This window comes from Mixophyes fleayi, chromosome 1 (assembly GCF_038048845.1).
Source record: "Mixophyes fleayi isolate aMixFle1 chromosome 1, aMixFle1.hap1, whole genome shotgun sequence".
NCBI lineage: Eukaryota > Metazoa > Chordata > Amphibia > Anura > Limnodynastidae > Mixophyes > Mixophyes fleayi.
This window is the reverse complement of record NC_134402.1, coordinates 368,427,257-368,449,130: the sequence shown is the minus strand read 5'-3', so window position 1 is coordinate 368,449,130 and position 21,874 is coordinate 368,427,257. Positions and strand designations below refer to the sequence as shown.

General features: G+C 39.7%; 1 protein-coding gene and 1 long non-coding RNA gene across 2 annotated transcripts in view; one reads left to right on the top strand and one right to left on the bottom strand.

The window, feature by feature from the left end:
* The window catches only part of ADAMTS19 (ADAM metallopeptidase with thrombospondin type 1 motif 19), a 205,152-nt gene that overhangs the window by 96,874 nt on the left and 86,404 nt on the right, over window positions 1–21,874 (top strand). The window contains exons 8-9 of the mRNA XM_075178766.1: window positions 4,169–4,274; window positions 13,521–13,661. Of these exons, the coding sequence (XP_075034867.1) occupies window positions 4,169–4,274; window positions 13,521–13,661 (247 nt within the window). The remainder of the gene's footprint in view (window positions 1–4,168; window positions 4,275–13,520; window positions 13,662–21,874) is intronic.
* Window positions 15,988–21,874, bottom strand: part of LOC142097156 (uncharacterized) — a 73,793-nt gene continuing 67,906 nt past the window's right edge. Inside the window, exon 3 of the long non-coding RNA XR_012678138.1 lies at window positions 15,988–16,226. This is a non-coding gene — a long non-coding RNA (uncharacterized LOC142097156). The remainder of the gene's footprint in view (window positions 16,227–21,874) is intronic.

Sequence of the window (21,874 nt, the reverse complement as noted above, 5' to 3'; positions counted from 1 at the left end):
GCACCTTACACAGCACTGAAAGGATTCCCCACTGTGCAAGAGTGAAATACATCCCCCCTCCTTTCCCAATGTCATGGCTTGTGCAATATGCTTGGATGGCTTTGCGCTGTTCCTCCATCCTCTGAAGCATGTACAGGGTGGAATTCCACCTAGTTACCACCTCTTGCTTAAGTTGGTGGCAGGGCAAGTTAAACTGTTCTTGGAGCTGCTGCAATCTCCTACATGCTGTGGCGAATGCCTGAAATGGCCTGAAATTTTACGGGCCACCGAAAGCAGCTCCTGCACCTCACGGTTATTTCTTAGGAAGCTCTGCACCACCAATTTGATGGTGTGAGCAAAACAGGGAATGTGGTGGAATTCACCCAGCTGTAATGCTCACACTATATTGTTGGCGTTATCAGAAATGACATATCCTTGGGAGAGTCCAAGTGATATAAGCCATGTATCAATCACATCTTCTTAGTTTCCATAACAAATTGTCAGCTGTAAGCCTGTTAGTGAAGCCGATGATACAAAGAGTGGCCTGCCTGTGACAAATGTTACGTAGTGGTGTACATGCTGTTGCTGTTCCTGCTGGCGAAAGTGAATGACCAACCCAGTGGGCTGTCACAGTCATATAGTCTTTGGTTTGGTCACTTACACTTGTCCACATATCTGTGGTTAAGTGGACAGTGGGCAGAATGGCATTTTTCAGTGCAATCTCTACATTTGTACACACTTTTTGGTATAGTTGTGGAATAGCTTTACGGGAAAAATGGTGTCGCGATGGAATTCTGTAACGCGGACACAAAACCTCAGTTAACTGTGAAAAACCAGCTGCGTTTATTGTGGATATTGGAGCCAGATCTAACACTAACATGGTAGCCATGGCGTCTGTGATTTGCTTGGCGACTGGGTGACTGCTGTCATATTTGCTTAATTGTTGAAATGTAGGACTGCTCATTTTCTAGGCCTTCCTCTGGGCTGACGATCCACACCCAGCAGCAGCAACAGCAGCAGCAGTGGGACTAACGCTTTCTACAATTATAGTGCAGGAGTCATCCAGCCTTACTAAGTGGGATGCAAGGCTAACTCTGAGCGCTACTGAGGATATTGATGTGGATGGTGTTGTGGGTGTATTTTGTAGCCGTCGGGATGTTTGTGACCGAAGGGTCCTAGCTGATGATGGAGTGCTTGTAATTTTTTTGGAAGAACTTTCAGCTTTTCCCAACATTTTGCCATGAACTCTCGTCAAGTGGCGTAAAATAGACGAGGTTCCAAGATGGTTAAGGTCTCTCCCTCGACTGACTGTGGCTTGACATACACTACAAATGGCTATACAATTGTTGTCTGGATTTGGGTAGAAATAATTCCACACATAAGAAGTGGATTTTTTTGTTTTATGACCAGGCATGACAATGGCCTTTTTCTTATCACGTGCCAGAACTGCTACCACTGGTGCAGGACTTACACAAATAACCTCATCCTCATCAACATCCTCATTAGTGCCCTCGTCACCTAAACAAATCTCCCCCTCATCCTCTTCTAATTCTAAAGTGGCATCCTCAATTTGTGTATCATCGGCTACACTCGGACTGTTCAGGCAAACATCAGCAGAATTGCTGAAAGGACCCTTCTTTATGGGTACACTAACAGAATGCTCATGATTAGACATCCCACTGGTGGATGGACTCTCCACAGGGATTGGTGTCATTTCTGATTCACAGCATACATTATCCTCTAATGCCTAACTGTTTTCTTGCAGCTCGGCTTTGACGCGTAACAGTAGTTTTGCGCCACTTTTAGACTCTAGAAATTACCTTGTCTTGCTTTGCTACGAGTGACGGTACAAGAAGAAGGCTCGGTTACATTTTTTGATCTGCCACTAATAGAGAAAGGCGAAGGCCTCATTCTTTTTTTGCCACTGCGTGTGTAGAATGGCATGTTGGCAATTTTATTTTTATCGGCACTTAACTTTTCCTCAGTTACACTTATTTTTCGCTTCAACGCGGTAAAAAAATTTTGGTGTTTTTTTCCCTGATTTAAAAAGACTATGTACTTTTACATCACCTTTACCAGATGACGTACTGGGAACACTACCATCAGGACTTGTGACAGAACCTGGCTGCTGATTCTGCTCATATGTGGACTGCTTTGAATCCATTTTAATGAGCCCAAAACACTTGTAGTGCCAAAAATTGTATTAGATAGATACTGCTGACAAATATGACTTTTTGGGACACACCAAAGCACTTGTAGTACAAACAAATTTTATAAATACTGCTGACAAATATCACTTTTGACAGCCAGAAAAATTATTGTTTCACATTGGGGAATATGGGACATCCCAAAGCACTTGTAGTGCAAACAAATTTTATAAATACTGCTGACAAATATCACTTTTGACAGCCAGAAAAATTATTGTTTCACACTGGGGAATATGGAAGACCCCAAAGCACTTGTAGTGCAAACATTTTTTAGAAATACTGCTGACAGATATCACTTTTGACAGCCAGAATAAATAGTCTAAAACACTGGGGAATATGGGAGACTCGAAATCACTTGTGGTGCAAAAAATTGAAAAATAAGCCTCCTCTATCCTCCTCTCTTCCTGCTCTAACAATTGCTAATAGAATTTGATTTAATAATAGAATTGAATAGATTTGAAATGAAAGAATAATAGAAAGAATAAGGTGTACAATTATTGCTCTGTCCCTGCGCTAATACAGCCTCTGACCTAACCCTGCTTTCTCCCTCTGTCAAATGGCGATGGATTGCTCTGGAGGCTGGTATTTATGCTTTTCAAATCTCGCGAGAACCGAGCTCAGATATACTAATACGTCACAATGACGTTTTGCCTCCATTTCGATTCCAAATGGACAGGAGAGTACCGAGCCTGCTCGGCTCGGTACTCGGATAGGCGAAATTCGGATGGATTCGGATCTAGGTCAACCGAGCTCGCCCATCTCTACTACAAATCACTTATCCCATAACAGAGCCCAATCACCCAATACAGGGTGTTTTAACTATATTTCAAAGATCAGGGGGTAAGATGATATCATCATCATCATCATCATCATCAACATTTATTTATATAGAGCCAGCAAATTCCGTAGCGCTTTACAATTGGGAACAAACATTTATAAGACACTACTGGGTAATACATACAGACAGAGAGGTAAGAGAACCCTGCTTGATCAATGTATTTCATAAATGACTATATTACAGGTGACGAATTAAAAGTATGTAATGATGTCATTTTTATTATACATATTTAGTGATGTTGTCACTTCGGCATTTATTAGAAGCATTGATGTGCTGTAAACCACGTCACCCAAATCTATGCACTGAATTGAACACACTGGATGGAACAAGTGTTTTTTTCTCTGCCATCAAATTCTAAGTTTCTATCTGTGCCCTCAACCTTGCCAGTTCCTTCTGTACCCACCTAACAACAGAAAGAGTGATCTCAAATACTGAGTGACTCAATATAGACAAAAAAACTAGAATAGCAAATGAAAAAGTGTCTGAATATTGTATTAAAAACATATTAATAAAAAAGATTGACATGCTTATTAGAATGTACCATAAATTATTTATTCATTCATAATACACAAATGGAAAAGCAAGGAAAACCCTTTTACATCGTAAATAACATAGAGTGTTAGATTTAAGGCTAGGACCATAATATATCTTCCATCATACTATTTTATGACAAGCAGGATATTAAAAAATCACACTTTATATGAATAGATGCAATGTTTCTTTCAGAGCTAATAATCAATTTATAAAATGGGGAGTAAACAGGCTGTCTATATATAAATAGAATTAAAGTTAAACTCTATGATCATCAGTATTCATATGCAAAAACATGAATGAAAACAATATCGCTGCCCAGAAAATGTTAATAGCCATCGGCAAGGTTTTATTCCTAAATATGTAATTAGGAACAGTCCGGTTGCACTGTAGTATTAAAAACAAAATAAAGCTCATTCATAAAATTATCAGCATAGAAATACAAAGAGAAGCTAAGATATAAACAATCTCTATTCTCCAAAACACTTTTACTTTATAGGCTTTATACTTTGTATTTAATGATATAATTTTCACTCAGAAATATAGAGTACCATTAATAACATTATGCCATTACAATTCCAATAATTCTAATGAGTCAAAAACTACATTTCAGGCATTGCATATCTGAATGGAATGTGCAGCGAAAAAAGAAAATGCATCATCGCAGAAGATAATGGGCTGAACCTCGCGTTTACTATCGCTCATGAGATGGGTCACAAGTAAGTTCATCTGAAAAGTATTTCTAGCTTATCAAATTAAGTAAACACACATTTGAATTGGCAGATGGTCGCAGAGCATTTTTAGGCCCACACAACAACTTAATCTTTAAGGTGTCATAGACCATTTCTTGCAAAGGGACTCAATTTGCACAATCTAGGTATTTTATTTGGTAAGCACATTTATATTTGCACAACTCCTTCTAGGAAATGACTTCATGTTTTGTGTGACATTGTTTATTGTTTGTTTCATATTTAGAATGCACATGGGAGCAGTAACATCACTTCAGAGTTATAACTTTTCTGTCTGCTCCTAAAATACATTGGACACTTAAGGGGGGATTCAATTAGCCTCGATCTTCAGCTGCACCTATATTCAGCTATTAGAGTAGGACTCCCTGCTCAGTTTTCTGCGCTACTCTACGGGATGCAAGAAAATATGAGAAGAGATTGCTGCCATAACATTGGCACAATGTGTTTCCGTGGACGTTCTGGAGACACCTTGCGCTGAATGAAATCTCCCCATTTGTGTTTTGTTTCCATTAAGTCATGAGCGTAAGTGATATTAAGTGCTGTCTGAGTGCTGTTTTCATTTAAGGTGTCATATATGTTCCTTAGAATTACACTGACTTATGTGTGCATATAATTGCTTTATTCTATTTGAAATGCTCTTAGATAGTGCTCCAGGTATCATACTCAAGGATTTTGCTTATCCAAAGGGGCATATTCAATTTCTGCGGCGTTAAAACTACTACCGTTACTATGGTAATAGTTAGCTGGATTTCAGCTCGCGGCTCTGGGAGCTGCGAGCTGAAATCCAGCGAGAAAACTACCGTAATAACGTTTTTTCTGCGCACTATTACCATAATAACGGTAATAGTGCGCAGAGCGCAAGATTTTTGGCGTTTCCGCCGACAATTAAATATGCCCCAAAAAGTCAAAACAATGTGCATACCTGTAGAAAGGGACTCAAATACACAAAAATAGGTTTATGATATATATCGGAATTTTTGAATATTTTCCATATTCTTTATTTCCTATGATCAAACTTAAATACAAACCTGCAGTAGTCTTGTCATTTTAATAGTGTTCGTGAAAAAAATAAGCATAGCCAAAATCCTTCATATAACATATGAATGCTACAAATGGAATCCATTGTATTTTTTGACTATTCTTAAAAACAGTCTTCATATTTTTCCCACTCATGTTTTTTTTCAAATTGAAGCTCTCTTTGCACTATTATTTAGACATATTGAAAACCTAATAAAGTTAAGGTGAAAAAAGGTGAAGAATTCTAGCTGGCAGTAAAAAAGAATAATAGGATCTACCACATCTGCTGACTGTTACACAGACATTGTTCCAAATTCAGTCTTGAAAATAAAATCTCAGTCTAAGATATCTGTGGCATCTGAATGAAAGACCAACTTAAATATCATTCCAAGTACATAAGGCTGCATTGATTAACTCTTTCCCGTTACTGCTTACCATTGTTTATTTATAAACAAATAGTTTGAAGCAAATGCTATAAATGTCCTAAACAGACTGGGCAACATTAAAGCTAGCGCTAAATAAAATGGTGTTATTCATTTCATGTTTGAGTTTGAAGTTTTTAGAGAATATTAGCTATATTGCAAATAATTGGTAAAATAAACTGATAAGGCAAAGATATGTAACTATGCAATTGGAGCCACAACTTCTTAACCCTGTTAGTTCTTCATCAGATTCTCATATTACTTCTCATCTTTAGGGCCTAAATTTACAGTTAAACGTAAGCATTCTATTATGCTATATTTTGGCCACAAAGCTAGGACTTGGACTTTCAGTTCCAATTGGCAATCCTTGTTAAATAGGCTTCCCTATGCTATCTTTCACCAGTTTAAAACATTTACTATATTATTGCTTTCACTTTTACACAAGGATCATTCATTAAACAGTACTGACACTTGACACTTCCCTGGGTTTTCTGGCAGTTGCAGATACAGTTATTTTACTCTACTTGCAGGCCAATATATTCAAGTATATTTGCTCTAAATTAACATGTAACTAGCTCCCATCATTCCGAAACTTGATCTTGTGCAGACCATTTAATTGAATGCATTCTTCACTATACTTTGGTGGGATTAGCATAAAAGTAGCAGACAAAGTGTCACAGTGCTGGCAGCTCCCAGGAAACAATCACTTGGCTGGGGTAGCAATCGGATACACAACACATCTTTCTTTCTGGTGCCTCGGAAAGAAAGATTGGTGAGACTTGGTGAGCTTGTGACCTGGATCCTATCCAGCAACTTTGAAGAAATGGGCGCTCCCAGAATCAAGCCTGGGGGATAATGTTTTTGTCCCTCTGTGATGGATCATTTGGGAGAGAACTCCAGAGTGTGGCAGCCTTGATGTTACTGGATATAGTTCGGTATGTTGTTATGAAGTTGACAGGGGTTAGGAATAGTGTCCATCGTGCTTGTCCAAAGTTCAATCTTTTGGTCCTCTGAATATACTGCTGGTTCTTGTAGTCTGTGAGAACAGAGAGAGGGACTCTGGCCACCTCTAGAAGGTGCCTCCACTTTGCAATCCATGGTGATGGATGTAAAGCAGCTCACAGATTCCCACATCATAGTTGACCTCAGCAGAAGTGAACCTTTTAGAAAAGAAAAAGCAGGGATGAAGGACATCCTAGTTGTCAGACTGGGAGAGCACAGCTCCCACTCCTCTCTCTGATGCATCTGTCACTCACCAGACTGCGAGTGCTTCTTCCCGTGTGTTTAGGAACCGTGGCCGTCCACCATACTGAGGGTCTGCGCATGCGCATCCCTTTCAAAACCTTCAGTACCTGTTCCTTTAACTTAATTGGCTGATCAGGCAACACTCCCTATTTAAAGCACCTGCTGTCCATACCTCGTTGCCTGATCTTGGAGTCTCATTCCCCATGAGCCTCTGAAGGTGTTCCTGTGTTTCCTCGTGTATTCAGTGCTGCTGATTCCTGTGGTTTCCAGACCACTTCTACTCCTGTGGTTTCCAGACCACTTCAACTCTTCTGTGTTTCATCGTGACTGTTAGCTGATTCCTATCCGCTGCCTCCGTGCACTACAGTCTTCAGACCACTTCAACTCTCCTGTGTTTCATCGTGACTGTTAGCTGATTCCTATCCGCTGCCTCCATGCACTACAGTCTTCAGACCACTTCAACTCACCTGTGTTTCATCGTGACTGTTAGCTGATTCCTATCCGCTGCCTCCGTGCACTACAGTCTTCAGACCACTTCAACTCTGCTGTGTTTCATCGTGACTGTTGCTGATTCCTATCCGCTGCCTCCGTGCACTACAGCCCTCAGACCACTTCAACTCTCCTGTGTTTCATCGTGACTGTTTGGCTGATTCCTATCTGCTGCCTCCGTGCGCTACAGCCTTCAGCTCATCTCAACTCTCCCGTGTTTCCTCGAGACTGCTACAGCTGATTCCTATCCGCTGCTCTCCGTGCTCAACAGTTCCAGCTCAGCTCTACTCTCCCGTGTTTCATCGTGGCTGCACCTGCTGGTTGCTATCCGCTACCTCCGTGTACCTGCAGAGTCCTGCTGGCTGCTACTCCTCAGTTCTATTCGTGTCTGCAGCAGCTGATCCGCTCTCCGTGCTTCTCAGTGTTCCTGCTGGTCTCTACTCGCCAGTCTGCATCGGATCTGCGCCTCACTGCTTTCATCTCGTCTAGACCATCGCTACTCTTCAGGGTCCTCCAGGAGTCCAGTTCTACATACTACTGCTTCCTGAGTATTTGTTCCCCTGCTGGTCTACCTACCTGTGCGCTGCACCTACTTGATTGCCCTTCACCCTGCCGGCCTCCAGCCGTTCAGGTATCTCTGCACTCCTGTCTGACAGCCTGCTCCTGAACCACGGTATGCATACTTCTCATTGACTGTGCTGGTGTATTGCATATCTTGCTGGACTGAGTTGTTCTCCTCTGGAGCTTACTATCCGCTGAGACTTTTGCCATCATTGACTGTGTTATCTTTTGCCCGGATAGTTTCTATGACTTTGTATTATTGCAGTGCTGTTCAGTCATTACTATATTGTGCATGTCATTGTGGATCAAGTTCAAGGTGCCCATGTATCCTCTGTATTGCAGTCTCTCCCCGTGCTCCTCCTCACATATATATTCAGTGGTACAACTTGCTAGAGGCAGACCACTGATTCCTGTTTCCAGTGTCACCTGTTCCAGTGTCCTCTCACATAGCAGTGGTACAACTTGCTAACGCAGACCACTGACTTCCCGGATACCTTCACCTGGATCCCATTCCTTCACCCAGACAGCGGTACAACTTGCTAAACGCAGACCGCTGACTCTCATCACCTCCTCGTTTCTGTTGGACATTCCTCCTCACTATAGCAGTGGTACAACTTGCTACCGCAGACCACTGACTACCCTCACGTGTCCTTTGTCCATTCAGTTCCTCGTGTATTACTACATATATATTACCAGTGCTGCTAGTCATAGACTTTCCCGAGCATCTCTATCGTCTGCTGTCTCCTGTTCCGTGATCACCCCGCTACCAGAGTACCATATTACCACCTATACTGCTCTGGTAAGCTTATCACCTGGTGATCCCTGGGTAAAGACTCCTAGTGCCCGTGACAGCATCCACTTCAAGGGTATAGGCTAGAGACTGGGGTTGGGATACCAGAAGATTGGTGCTGAGGTGAAGTGGTTTTTTAAGGTGTCAAAAGCCTGTTGTGCCTGGGAAGTTCTTGGGAGTTCCTTATTTGGTCAAGGCCCTAATAGTGCTAACTATTCTTGAAAAGTTTCTGATAAAATGTCTATAGTCATTGCTAAACCCCACAAAATTCTGGATGGCGATGATCCCTCTGGGCACTGGCCCACTGAGCACAGCAGAGAGCTTTTACAGTTCCAGTCTTATGCCCTTTGCAGTGATGATGAGTGGATAGTACTGAACAAGATCAGCTCCCATAACCAACACAGTCAGTAAGCAATCAGCAACCAGATGGTCTCGTGAGTTGGGGTTATGGGTGGTCCATCCACTGCTTCTAAGACCATTGTCCTGATTTTAGGAGCCAGAGGTAGTTCTTTTGGGCAATGTCCAAGTCCATAAAATTCTCCATTGCTCCAGAATCCAAGAAGTCTTCAGTGTCAATGGAGCAAGTCCCTCATTAAAGGGCGATGGATAGCTGGAATTGCAGGATGGAATATGGAGGAAAAATGCCTCACCAGAGTTGCCTTCTGTTACAGTGACCAATTGCATTTCCCAACAACTCTGATCTTCTTAATTCTGTACACACTTTCTTCCAGTAACCTTGGAGCACACAATAAAGATGGTGAGCTCTCTCATCCATGTGCAATGAAGACCTCCCAAGCTACATGGGCTCCTCAAAGCTCTCAGATGGCACAGCACACTGATTATCTGTAGCTCATGAGCTGACAGGAGATAGTGAATAGCCATCCCGTACATCTGTAACTGATGCTCCATAATGTATTTTTCAAGCAGAATGCGCATGGCAATGAGTCTCTTGAGGGAGGTAAAAAAGGTACAGGCATGTGAGCTCATCTTTAATTTCCTTTCTGGAAGGAGGCAAGCAGTCACTCATCTTGTCTCTGCTGCCAGGGTTCATAAATGGCATACTGAGCAACTGAGTGATGACACTGTTCAATCTAGGCCAGTCTTGTGGAAGTATTGGCAGTGCAACCCGGAGAGTTAAAGCTTAGTCTCATTGTGGGCAAAAACTCCTTACTAATATCATTAGCAGATTGTGCCTTTTGTGTTGTGGTGTGGCCGGGGCAAAGCCTAGTCAGTAAGCAGGGATATGATATATTCTAATTTGCTCCACTATGTGGGGAATGAGGCTGTTTATAGTACAAACTGTAGGTGAATCTGGGTCGGGAATCCCCTGCATCCTTCAAGGTTACCATCAAAACAAAACGGTGCAGTAATTTTAGCCTGCTAGACAACACTCTGTGGTCCTATGGGCAGGTGATTGAATAGGCTGACCAACCATTCTTAGTGGGCATCAGTTGCAATGACTGCTTGCTTCAGCATGTCAATCTCCGGTGTCTGTGTCTTTGAGTGTTTTTGCAAAGTATCACACAGCAGCTCTATCCTAGCATGGTCCATGTTTGGCAGGAGCAAATTGTCACAGTGATGGCAGCTCCAAGGAAAGAACCACTTGGCTGGGGTAAATATCAGAGACACACCATGTCTAGCCAAGTGGTTTAGTATTGATTAAACTAGTTGTGAGGTGCAAGCTGATGTCAAAAAATAGTAGAAAATTAGCTTTAATGGTCAGCAACTATAAAGCACAATAACACCAGCTTAAATAAAATAGCATACCTAGTCCCCATAGGGAGTGCTAACTCACTATATCTTCCCTCTCTATTAAGTGGGCACCTAGGGCATTTTCCACGTCTCTGAATATACAAATGTACAGTACTTATAAATGCCTCCTCTGTCATTCACTGTGGTGATTTGGTGTATTTCCAGCTCTCCTAGGAGAGGACATCCTCTTGTCTCCAACTGGTCCTATGTCTGGGTTTTAAACTTCTCTTTCTATAACACAGGACTCTTCAAAGCTCCTGGCTGGCAGAATTTAGTTTCCTTAAGACATATCTCCTGCCTCCAGCAGGATACAGAACAGCCTCACACTGGGCCATGTACTTAGTTCCCTACTGAGCTACAAATATGTGGTCACAAAATGTTTTAATTCTGAACATCCTGTAAAAGATATCCTTTTATTTGGTGAGTAGTGATGTCTTAGACAGTAAGAGGGTGATGTCACTCGTGCCACACTCCATTTGAAAGTGTTCTATAATTGAACAAATAACTGTCAGTAAACGTAAAATACATTGAGTAAGAGTATACCCTCATACGAACTTCAGGCAGAGAGAAGATAGTATAGAGAGCAGATGGCCTCTGAAATTGACCTGCTGAAACCTGCAGAAGAAATTATATGTTTCCCTTATCAAAAGCAAAGCAACAACTTACACTTTGCATTGTCTGCAACATTTTTATAAATTTTGTCTTACCAGTAATTCTGCTTTCAAGTGAATATTAGTGTAAGTTGGCTGCATAGTTGCCTAGGCCAGCTTTACACTGGCATTTATTTTCAGTATGAAAGCCAAAATAATGTTTTGCTTACACCTGATACACTTTTACGTGTTTAGTTGATGTAAAAAGATAAATAACTCAATGTAAATTTTAGTATCATGAGGCAGAAGACTGAAAGCTCTTTTGGCAGTAGTATACTAGAAGAAATGTGAAGAGTTCATCTTTAAAAATCCATTACAATTGGCACCAGCTTTCTGCAAGATGATCACAAACGTTTCTGGCAGCAACTTTCTTAGGTTTTATAAGATAATAATATTTTTAGTTGACTTGACAACCATGAGCTCAACATGCAATGAGAGTATATTTGCCCAAGGCTTTTTATAGAAAAATAAATAAATAAAAGTCATTAAATTGTGTATTTATTTGTACAAATAGTTTTCCATTCAGTTGTTATTTACACATAATATAAATGCAATATAATAACATTTTCCTTGACATCATCTAATTTTAAAGCCTTAGAAGGCACATAGTTTTATCAAAAACACATTTTTGTTACTTGTATTCCCTAACCTGAGAGCTGAGAGGATAGACACAATGGATCAGAGCAGAGTAATGAATTATAGACATCCCTCTTCTAATATGCTGTGTAACTTTATAATCATCAGTCCTAGTCTTTGGATGCCTCATGGCTTCAACTGTAAAATGTTACAAATGTAAGCTTCATGTCCTGCTAAGTTAATAATATAATATGTGTCTTAGTATTATATTAATTATACTATTATTTCTCAACCATTTTGACCATTTTCAACAGTCATATCCCTTTAACCATTACAAACCCTTCTTTTCTTTTACCAGTCACCATCAAGTTTCAAGTTGGTTTCTAACTAATTTCCTTCTTAAATCATGCCTTCACTTCAACATATCAGTGCTAATTGGCCTTCTGCTTCACTGCCTACAGAGCCTATACCTTTTACAATTTATCAAATATAGATTAACTTCTAACTCATTGTATGTTCCTCCTTGCATTGGTATCCCCCTAAAATAATGTACAATACATACTACTGCAAAAAATAATGATACTAGAAGCCAACAAGGAGTTCACTGATCATTGATCATGGAGCCCCAAGGTGACTTATAATATCCCTTTTATTATACAGAAATGGGATGTTATATTCCTTATAACATACAAGTTTCAATTTAAAACAAAGCAAGTTGTATGAAGTGGTCCTCATACCCAGGTGTGTTTTACCTTTACTATGTATTTCAAAAGTCTGCAAAATGAGTATTGTGACACAAGTGACTGCAACAATTTATTAATATATAAATATATAAGTTATATTTTATGGAAGTGGCATCACTACTTTCCAAATGTAAGTGATCACATCATAAATCACCACTTATAGGGATATAGTTTCCAAGATATTTTACATATATGTATGCCATGTCTTTATTATATTAGTATATCCTCATGAGGCTTTCAATCGTATACTTCAGTAGAACCCAAATCTCAATCCATTGCCTCATCAATTCATTACACAAAATCCAAATTTGAGTTTCTCTTATTGTTTTTTCATAAATGATCATAATCAATTTACAAAAGCCCACAGTATAGTTTAAAATAATATATAATATAGTATGGGGCATATTCAATTGTCTGGATTCCCCGCCGCGTTAAAACTACTACTGTTATTACGGTAATGGTTAGCTGGATTTCAGCTCGCGGCTCAGGGAGCTGCGAGCTGAAATCCAGCGAGAAAAATACCGTAATAACGGTTTTTACGCTCACTATTAGTGCGCCGAGCGCGAGATTTTCTGTGTATCCGCCGACAATTGAATATGCCCCTACATATTTTATGTTTCATGTGTATATTATTCCTTAGATGCGCACTAACTTATAGTATGGATTGATTTGGTTAATGAATTAATAATACCCAAGGGCAATAAAGTCATGTTACCCAGGGTTTTCTTATATTGACTATGCCAGACCCTTTGATAGTTTGGCCAGTCTCATGTGTTATGTACTTATTGTACACCATTTACAATTGTACAGAGTGGTGGGAATGTTGGAGCTTTTTAAACTGATGATGATGCATACAATTGTAAACATTTTTCTTTTCATGTTTTACAAGTATATAGAAACAGGTTGGGCTTAGGAAATTTCTTTGTAATTTTTGAGTTTGCTTTGTTTTTCCTGACATGTGACAAAATCAGCATGGGTATTAACCATGACAATGACCACCCATCCTGTGCAGATGGTCTTCATATTATGTCAGGAGAATGGATCAAAGGGCAGAATCTCGGAGATGTTTCATGGTCCAGATGTAGCCGGGAAGACCTTGAAAGATTCCTTAGGTAATTACCTTGATTTCTAAGTAAATTATGAAACCTTTCCATTCATTGTGAATTGTTTTTGTAAAAGTCGAATAATAAGTAATTTAAATGTCTGTGTCATAAAAACATTTATAATTAATTATGTCAACTAACTGACGCTCCATGCACCCCAAGTGTAACATTATAAATGGTTTAAGTCATTCACCTTACACAGCCTTCAGATTTTATTATTTGGTCTCATACAATCTAAAGCAGATGGTAAATTACTGAGTCATCAGGACACACATTAGTTAAATAAACTTTTTGTTAATTTCACTTGTTAGATACCTATTATACTAACGACTGCTTCATGCTTAGAACTAATCCCTTAAAATTGTATATAATTCGACGACGTGCTATAATTTTATACTTCATGTGACATGTGTAAAGCCAAGTAGGGGCCACACTCACTGTAAGTAAGAATTAACAATTACCCCAAAGTTATATATATATATATATATATATATATATATATATATATATATATATATATATATATATATATGTTATTTGTTTAGTTTTTTTTAGATTTAATGAGTAAGGCAAATGGAAAAAATAACAAATAATAACAAATAGAGCTATGATTATTGTTAAGAATTAAAAAATATAATCTGTAATATGTAGTGGTAGAGTTAAATACAAATCTATGATATTTTAATCTCTATAGACATAGTAGAGGGGTCAGTGACAAAGTGATAAGATAAATTTTATGAACACTTTACAATAATCTAAATTACTGCATTCACTTGACTTAAATATGATCTGACTTCATTTCAGTTCTAATACTAAATGAAGAAAATGTGAATATACAAAAAATAAGAAAGTCATACCCTTTCCTGTCTTTATTGAACATACTTATCTAACATTCATTGTCTATGTTGGAAAAAGTATGTGTACCTCTAAGATAAATAGACTTTATTAAGGTGGTAAAATAAGTAACATGGTCCAATAAAGTGTGGGGACCATACTATAAAAAATAAATAATATTTGGTTGTCTTCATTTTACGACATAGGCATGTGGAAGTAAATGATTTCTCAATTAAGAGGTTTGTCTCAGAGAAAGAATTGCTGATGCTTATAAGAAAAGGGTAATTGAACCATTTTACTACTTCCTACGGTCAATATGTCAATAATCGACTCCTATCTATGAGATCAGACTACTGTTTTCTATATGTGCAACCCCCCATATTTGTGTTGCCACTAACCATGTCTGTGTAAGACATTCAGTTATATGGGTGAAGATCAAGAGCACCTCCCCATCACTATTAAAAGTTGGCTCCTATGCTGTATTCCTGTCACAAAACATCCCAGATGGCCCATTGTACTACATGATATGCACAATTTAGCTGATTAATGAAATCACAAACACATGAGGAAAAACTTTATTGCTTACAAACAAATCAGGAAAGCTTTATTGGTCACAAACATATGAGGATATGGTTCAATTACTTCCACAAGGCAGTTAGCAATGCTAACCTTTCCATGCATTATTTTGCGCTCTAAAATTCTAAAGACTTTAGAATTTTACGAACTGCAACTCTCTAGTATCTTATTGGTAATAACATTGTAATAACTGTCATCAATTGCCATTAAAACTATTGAAAATAATTTGTTGTGGTTGTAAAACGTTGAACCACTTGCAGCCAGCATCTGTTTCCGGACAAGCTTGTCATCCAATGCTCCATAGCAATTTGGGTAATTTGGGAATTTTTAAAAATCAATCACATCAAGTTCTTTACATATCTTCCATAGACTCTGGCATTACATTGCTTCTGAACTACCTCCAGATGAGTTGGCAAGTGTCATGCTAATTATTCTTCTACACAAAACGAAAGTGAAAAAGGACAAAATGGTCTCCAGTCCCCAAATATCTATGCTTTTTTTTAAAGTTACTAAAATATGTAACAATTCTATTTTTTAATAAAGTATTTGCATAACTATTTTACTTTAACTCCTTCCCACTCTTTTTTTATATAAGTAAATAATGGCTATTGCTCTTTTGTTGCTTTTCTAGACACAGCAATACATTGAATACATGCTGTTAAAAGGCACTAACAAATGTAAAAGTAATACTGAAAAATATTTAATTTTCAAAATGCCACACAACTATAGAAACTAATCAACAAATTTAAGTTCAAATGTGTACCTAAATGTAATAATGTTACATCTCACTGGCTAACACAGCACACAATAGCGCAGCAAAAATAAAACAGGCTTTTAAGTAAACATGAACACAGTACATAAAGAAAACAGAAAAAATTTAGCCAATGTGCTGTCTTATGATCTGTATAAAAACATTAATGGGGTACATTAATGGGGTACTCTATACATGTCTGTGTCTACCCATTGGCTGCTTAAACCTTGCTTTACAGAGGAAGGTTAATTTGAGCATATTTAATACATAACAAGAATATGATAGGGATTACATGTTATTGTAATAAATACTTTGAGGTGGCCAGCAGCCTCTCATTTGCAGGTTCAGTGGTTCTATAGTAGATCTCTTGTTGTTTTCCATGAGGTTTGACTATTCAATCTTCAGTAGCTCATCTAATGGGGCAACAATAATGTAGGTACAATCATTACATTTTTTTGTTAGGTTGTGGGGGTACTTTTGCAATTCTATGAAAATTAGAGAAACAGTTTTGCACAATGCTGCAGCAGCACTTTAGGGAAGCTTTAAGATTTGTTAATGAACTTGCTTTGAACATGTTGTAACGGTGCAATGGATACTCTGTTAAAGGGAGGACAAATTACCATGTGTTTATCTTGCTTTGTTTTTCCTGTGTGTACATGTTTTTCTTTCAATGATTGTTAAAAAAATTGTTAAAAAAAACCTTTTCTACATTGTTTAATTATTATTATTTCTCATTTTGCCCGGGAAGACGGTAAAGAGTCATCAGAGACTTCAGCAATTATTTCCTATTTAAAATATTTAGTAGCAGTTCGTGATGCATTTATTAGTACCAACACATGCAAGTGAGCATGTGTGGCCTGATACCGTCCTCCTATACATCTACAGTATATGGGTCTACACTTTAGTTTGGAAGCTCCTAATGAAATCACATGGCATCACTATGTACAGTGGACAAGCAGAGATGGTGGCAAACAGGAATGTTCTGCCAGAATTTTTAATATGAGATTTGTCACGAACGCGCTCCCAGCTGCCGTGACGTTGGGGTGTTTGCTGTATGAGGTCACACACGATTTCAGCCCGCAGTCTCTCTCACCTATCACACAGGTTCTTAGACCTACGGAATCGCCCCCAAACACAGCGCTCTCACACCCCCAGACACTTCAGGTACAGCCACCACCTATTGGGTACGGGCAATAGGACCCCAATATACTATCCCCTACTGGCACACAGGCTTCTAGTTCCACAAACTAGCAAGACTCCCACCAGCACACACAGGGTTAACTCTTCACACCTCCAGACTGTTACACAAATGTACATACAAGCACACACAGCTTGTTAATCAAATGTATCAACAAATCACACACTGGCATTCCAAGGGTTTACCTGGACGAGCAATCTCCTCTACAAAGGCTATGGATTATTTAGAGTATCAAGGACGCAACTTATTAAATTTTAGATTTAATATACAAAAGGTACAGGGCATTCAGATATAAAGAAAAATAAGGAATAAACAAATAATAAATTTGACATAACAAGCAAAACAGTTTAAAATAAAAGAGATAACCTACAGAGCATTACTTACATATAATAATCTGTATGCCTGGGGCAGGCAGAAATAATGGACAGTCCTTCAATTAGATTGATCCCCAAAAGTCTGACAATTTGTTCCCTCAGAACACAGATTATTAAGCAACCTCAAATGGGTGCGGCATTCACAGGGGCAGGGTTAATGCTAATCGGGGTTGTGTCCTGGGACACCTTTTCAAACCAAATTTACCTGTTGCCTGATTTATTAACCAATTCTACAATGTGATATATTTGTCCTGGACAGCGTTACATCGATCCAATCTTAATATTAACAAATGCCCTATGACTTTGTTCATATTTTCATATCAAACATGCATAAGTACAGGGCATTCGCAGAGCTTCCACTCCTTTTCTTCATTTCTCTGTGGGTCAGAATTCTTAATTTACCATATGAGCTGCCCTTCATCATGCTATTGAGGAATAGGTGGTTGATCTATGCTTTTATTGATTTTAAGTGGCATATTTTAAAACTGAATTCTTTCTGTCTATACAGTATTACATATAGGCTATGATATCCCCTGGCCCCATTGAGCCAGGCCACATGCTGAGCGGTACCTACAAGTCTATTTAAGTGTCACAAGCAAACAGTGCTATGTCCTGAAAGCTGCTAAAAGTGGCAGGCTTATCTCCTCACACTGGGATGTAAAAACCTCCAAACACCATTACATCAGACGCTGCTTCTTTAACTGTTACACTAGCTTATCAATGGATTCATTTGATACAACCTATTTACCCTGCAGTTATGAATTATCCCTTGTAAATAAATGCAAGCTCTCTAATTTACACCTAGGGGTTAGTTTGTGTTTATACTACCTATTGAAGGGAAGTACTAGCTAGGGAAATACATGATCAAATACAATGGATGTCTGTGATCTGCATATCTAAAGCTGGTCTCTGCACCTAACTCAATTACATGTTCTTGACCTCATTTGGTCACACCTTTATCTGAATTGACCATCAGGTTAATTTAGATATTCATGCAAAGATTTATTTGGGTCCTGACATCCAATATTCTATTTCAGCATATCAGATCTATGCTTTATCCTGACATCTCCCCCCTTCAAGAGATGGCATGGGCATTGACTGACAGGTCAGTGCCCAAGATCATCTCATCTAATTTCCCCCTGGGTCCACTGTAATAGCTGCTAGCTGGCTCTCACTGTCATTATGAGCCTTCAATCGATTATCATGAAAATTTCTCTCTATCATCCTGGCAGGGGAATCATACCACTGCTTCTGGCTGGTCTGGGCCTGTATCACGTTCTCATGTACCAACCCTGTTACAGTGTGCACTTTGTCTCTAATCCTCATGTCTTCTAAGTGAAAGCCTGAGGGAAAAATGGCCAGGAATTCCTGATACTGTACTTCTAAGTGGGAACCCCTTAAGGCTGGCACAGCAGAATACCTACTTCTACTCTGCCCTGCTCCCCAGTTACAACCTTCCCTGTCAGTGGGACACCCTATGCACTTCTTATCTTGGGGCCTACATAACAGGACACTCCCCTCCCCCTTGGACTCATCTATCTGGGGATGTAGAGTAGCCGGGAGTATGGGCCCCTCATGTATCTCCTCTAAGCCGTTAGACGGCTGGCTAAGTGAGTGTGGGCTAGCAACTGACCCCCCTGTCTCTATGGAAAACTCAGATGAATGGTCAGAACTCAGATGTAGATCTGAGTGGTGAACATTCGAACTACAGGTCCCAGCAACAAAGTAAGAATTGCTGTCACTCGCTACTTCCCGTTGGTCAGGACTATGTGTCTCCCCCACATGCTCAATCGCTCTGTATGCAGCTGGTTCAGGCACAGAACACACATCTTCACTCTGCCCTCCCTCCCAGTTACCTGGTACAGCATCTTCCGAGCACATTACCTGGGTAGAAACATTGTCTTTCTCTAGCACAACAGAATTAATCCCATTGTCATCTGTCCCATTTCTAGTAAGCATATTATCTACACCAGTATTAATGCCAACATCTGCAATAACAATGTCCGCTGTCCCTATCCCATGACAAGATGTCAGTGTAAAAACAGGTTTGGATTCTAACACAATACTGTTATTGACATTATCCTCATTATAAGCAGTAGGTCCAATAAGACATTCTCTTTCCTTATCACATCCTGGCACCTCGGGTTCTTCCCGTAAATCATCATAATTGCCAGAGTTAACACTGGCACGTATCAGCTTCTCATCATCACATTTCACTCGCACAGCACCAGATGCAAAATGATTACAGAACAGTTCAGGTTCTTTACACAAAGTCACATCATTGGCAGGTTCAGCATTATCCCATACTACCTGGGCTGAGTCACACGGTGTAACAGAATTAGAGATAGTAGGAACAACATTTGCGGGAACATACTGAGAATTTAACCATCCAAGATCAGTAACTACTAAAACATTTGTGGGAATATCTTCAGGCACTTCCATTTTTCCCCCAGAAATAGTCTTCTCAACAATTATGTCCTCTTTAAAATCAGCCTCCTCCAATAGCAAATTCTGTGCAGCATCTGGTAGTATGCTGCTAGCATCATCACCTTCCCCCAGCAGATTAAAAGGGGCCTCTGGATGCAAAATCTCGGTAGCATATTCCATGTTATCTGTAGCTGGCAGGGGTAACTTTTCCTCGTGGGCCACCCCTATAGGCTGGGCGATTACTGCTCCAGCTTGTGAAAGAAGCTGCTGCAGGTGCTGCCTTTCGTCAGCCACCCGGCGACACTGATCTAGCCAGAATGGGGTATGAAGTCCACCCCTGAAAGATACCTCTTCCTGAGCGTATTCAAAACTCTCCTCCAGGTAGTCCAGCCGTTCCATAAGACTCATCGTGTAGCCCGGAATAAGGACCATCATGCGATACTCGCTGAAAGGATGTATCGGGCTTTCCTCTTCCCAGTCGAGGTGTTCGATGATCTCCCTGCGTGTCTTGTTGTGGCAGGAGAAACCTCGCAGCTGAGCTTCTTCAATTAGCTCTGCCATACTCATCATGACAAGTGGATTCTTTGGATTTATGAAAATGTACCTACTTGGATCCTCTGGTTCAGTGACATTATCCACACCTTGATCCTCTGGGTCTGTCTTGCTCCCCAGCTCAGGTTCCATATCACATTGCTTCTTTGCATCATCCTCCAATAATGCGTGAACCAGCTCCTTTTTAGTTTTATCTGTCCAGTCGAGACCTCGCTGCTCACACAGGGCAATTAAAACTTCTTTGGCTTTTTTCTTGTAAGCAGCTGCCATCCTTGCAGTCACTTTGCAAAATAAAAGATAGAAAAGAAAAACAAGAGAGAAGGGAAGGGAACTGCTTTGCACGTATGTCTTCAAAAATTATAGCCCTGAGTTTCGTCCTTGTAAAACTATTGTATTCCTCGCAAGGCTACAATCAGTTTATAAGTGCAAGGGTTAATTGCTTAAACCATGCACTTAATACTCTAAGAAATTAAATCATCCCACCGCTATGCCACCAATTTGTCACGAACGCGCTCCCAGCTGCCGTGACGTTGGGGTGTTTGCTGTATGAGGTCACACACGATTTCAGCCCGCAGTCTCTCTCACCTATCACACAGGTTCTTAGACCTACGGAATCGCCCCCAAACACAGCGCTCTCACACCCCCAGACACTTCAGGTACAGCCACCACCTATTGGGTACGGGCAATAGGACCCCAATATACTATCCCCTACTGGCACACAGGCTTCTAGTTCCACAAACTAGCAAGACTCCCACCAGCACACACAGGGTTAACTCTTCACACCTCCAGACTGTTACACAAATGTACATACAAGCACACACAGCTTGTTAATCAAATGTATCAACAAATCACACACTGGCATTCCAAGGGTTTACCTGGACGAGCAATCTCCTCTACAAAGGCTATGGATTATTTAGAGTATCAAGGACGCAACTTATTAAATTTTAGATTTAATATACAAAAGGTACAGGGCATTCAGATATAAAGAAAAATAAGGAATAAACAAATAATAAATTTGACATAACAAGCAAAACAGTTTAAAATAAAAGAGATAACCTACAGAGCATTACTTACATATAATAATCTGTATGCCTGGGGCAGGCAGAAATAATGGACAGTCCTTCAATTAGATTGATCCCCAAAAGTCTGACAATTTGTTCCCTCAGAACACAGATTATTAAGCAACCTCAAATGGGTGCGGCATTCACAGGGGCAGGGTTAATGCTAATCGGGGTTGTGTCCTGGGACACCTTTTCAAACCAAATTTACCTGTTGCCTGATTTATTAACCAATTCTACAATGTGATATATTTGTCCTGGACAGCGTTACATCGATCCAATCTTAATATTAACAAATGCCCTATGACTTTGTTCATATTTTCATATCAAACATGCATAAGTACAGGGCATTCGCAGAGCTTCCACTCCTTTTCTTCATTTCTCTGTGGGTCAGAATTCTTAATTTACCATATGAGCTGCCCTTCATCATGCTATTGAGGAATAGGTGGTTG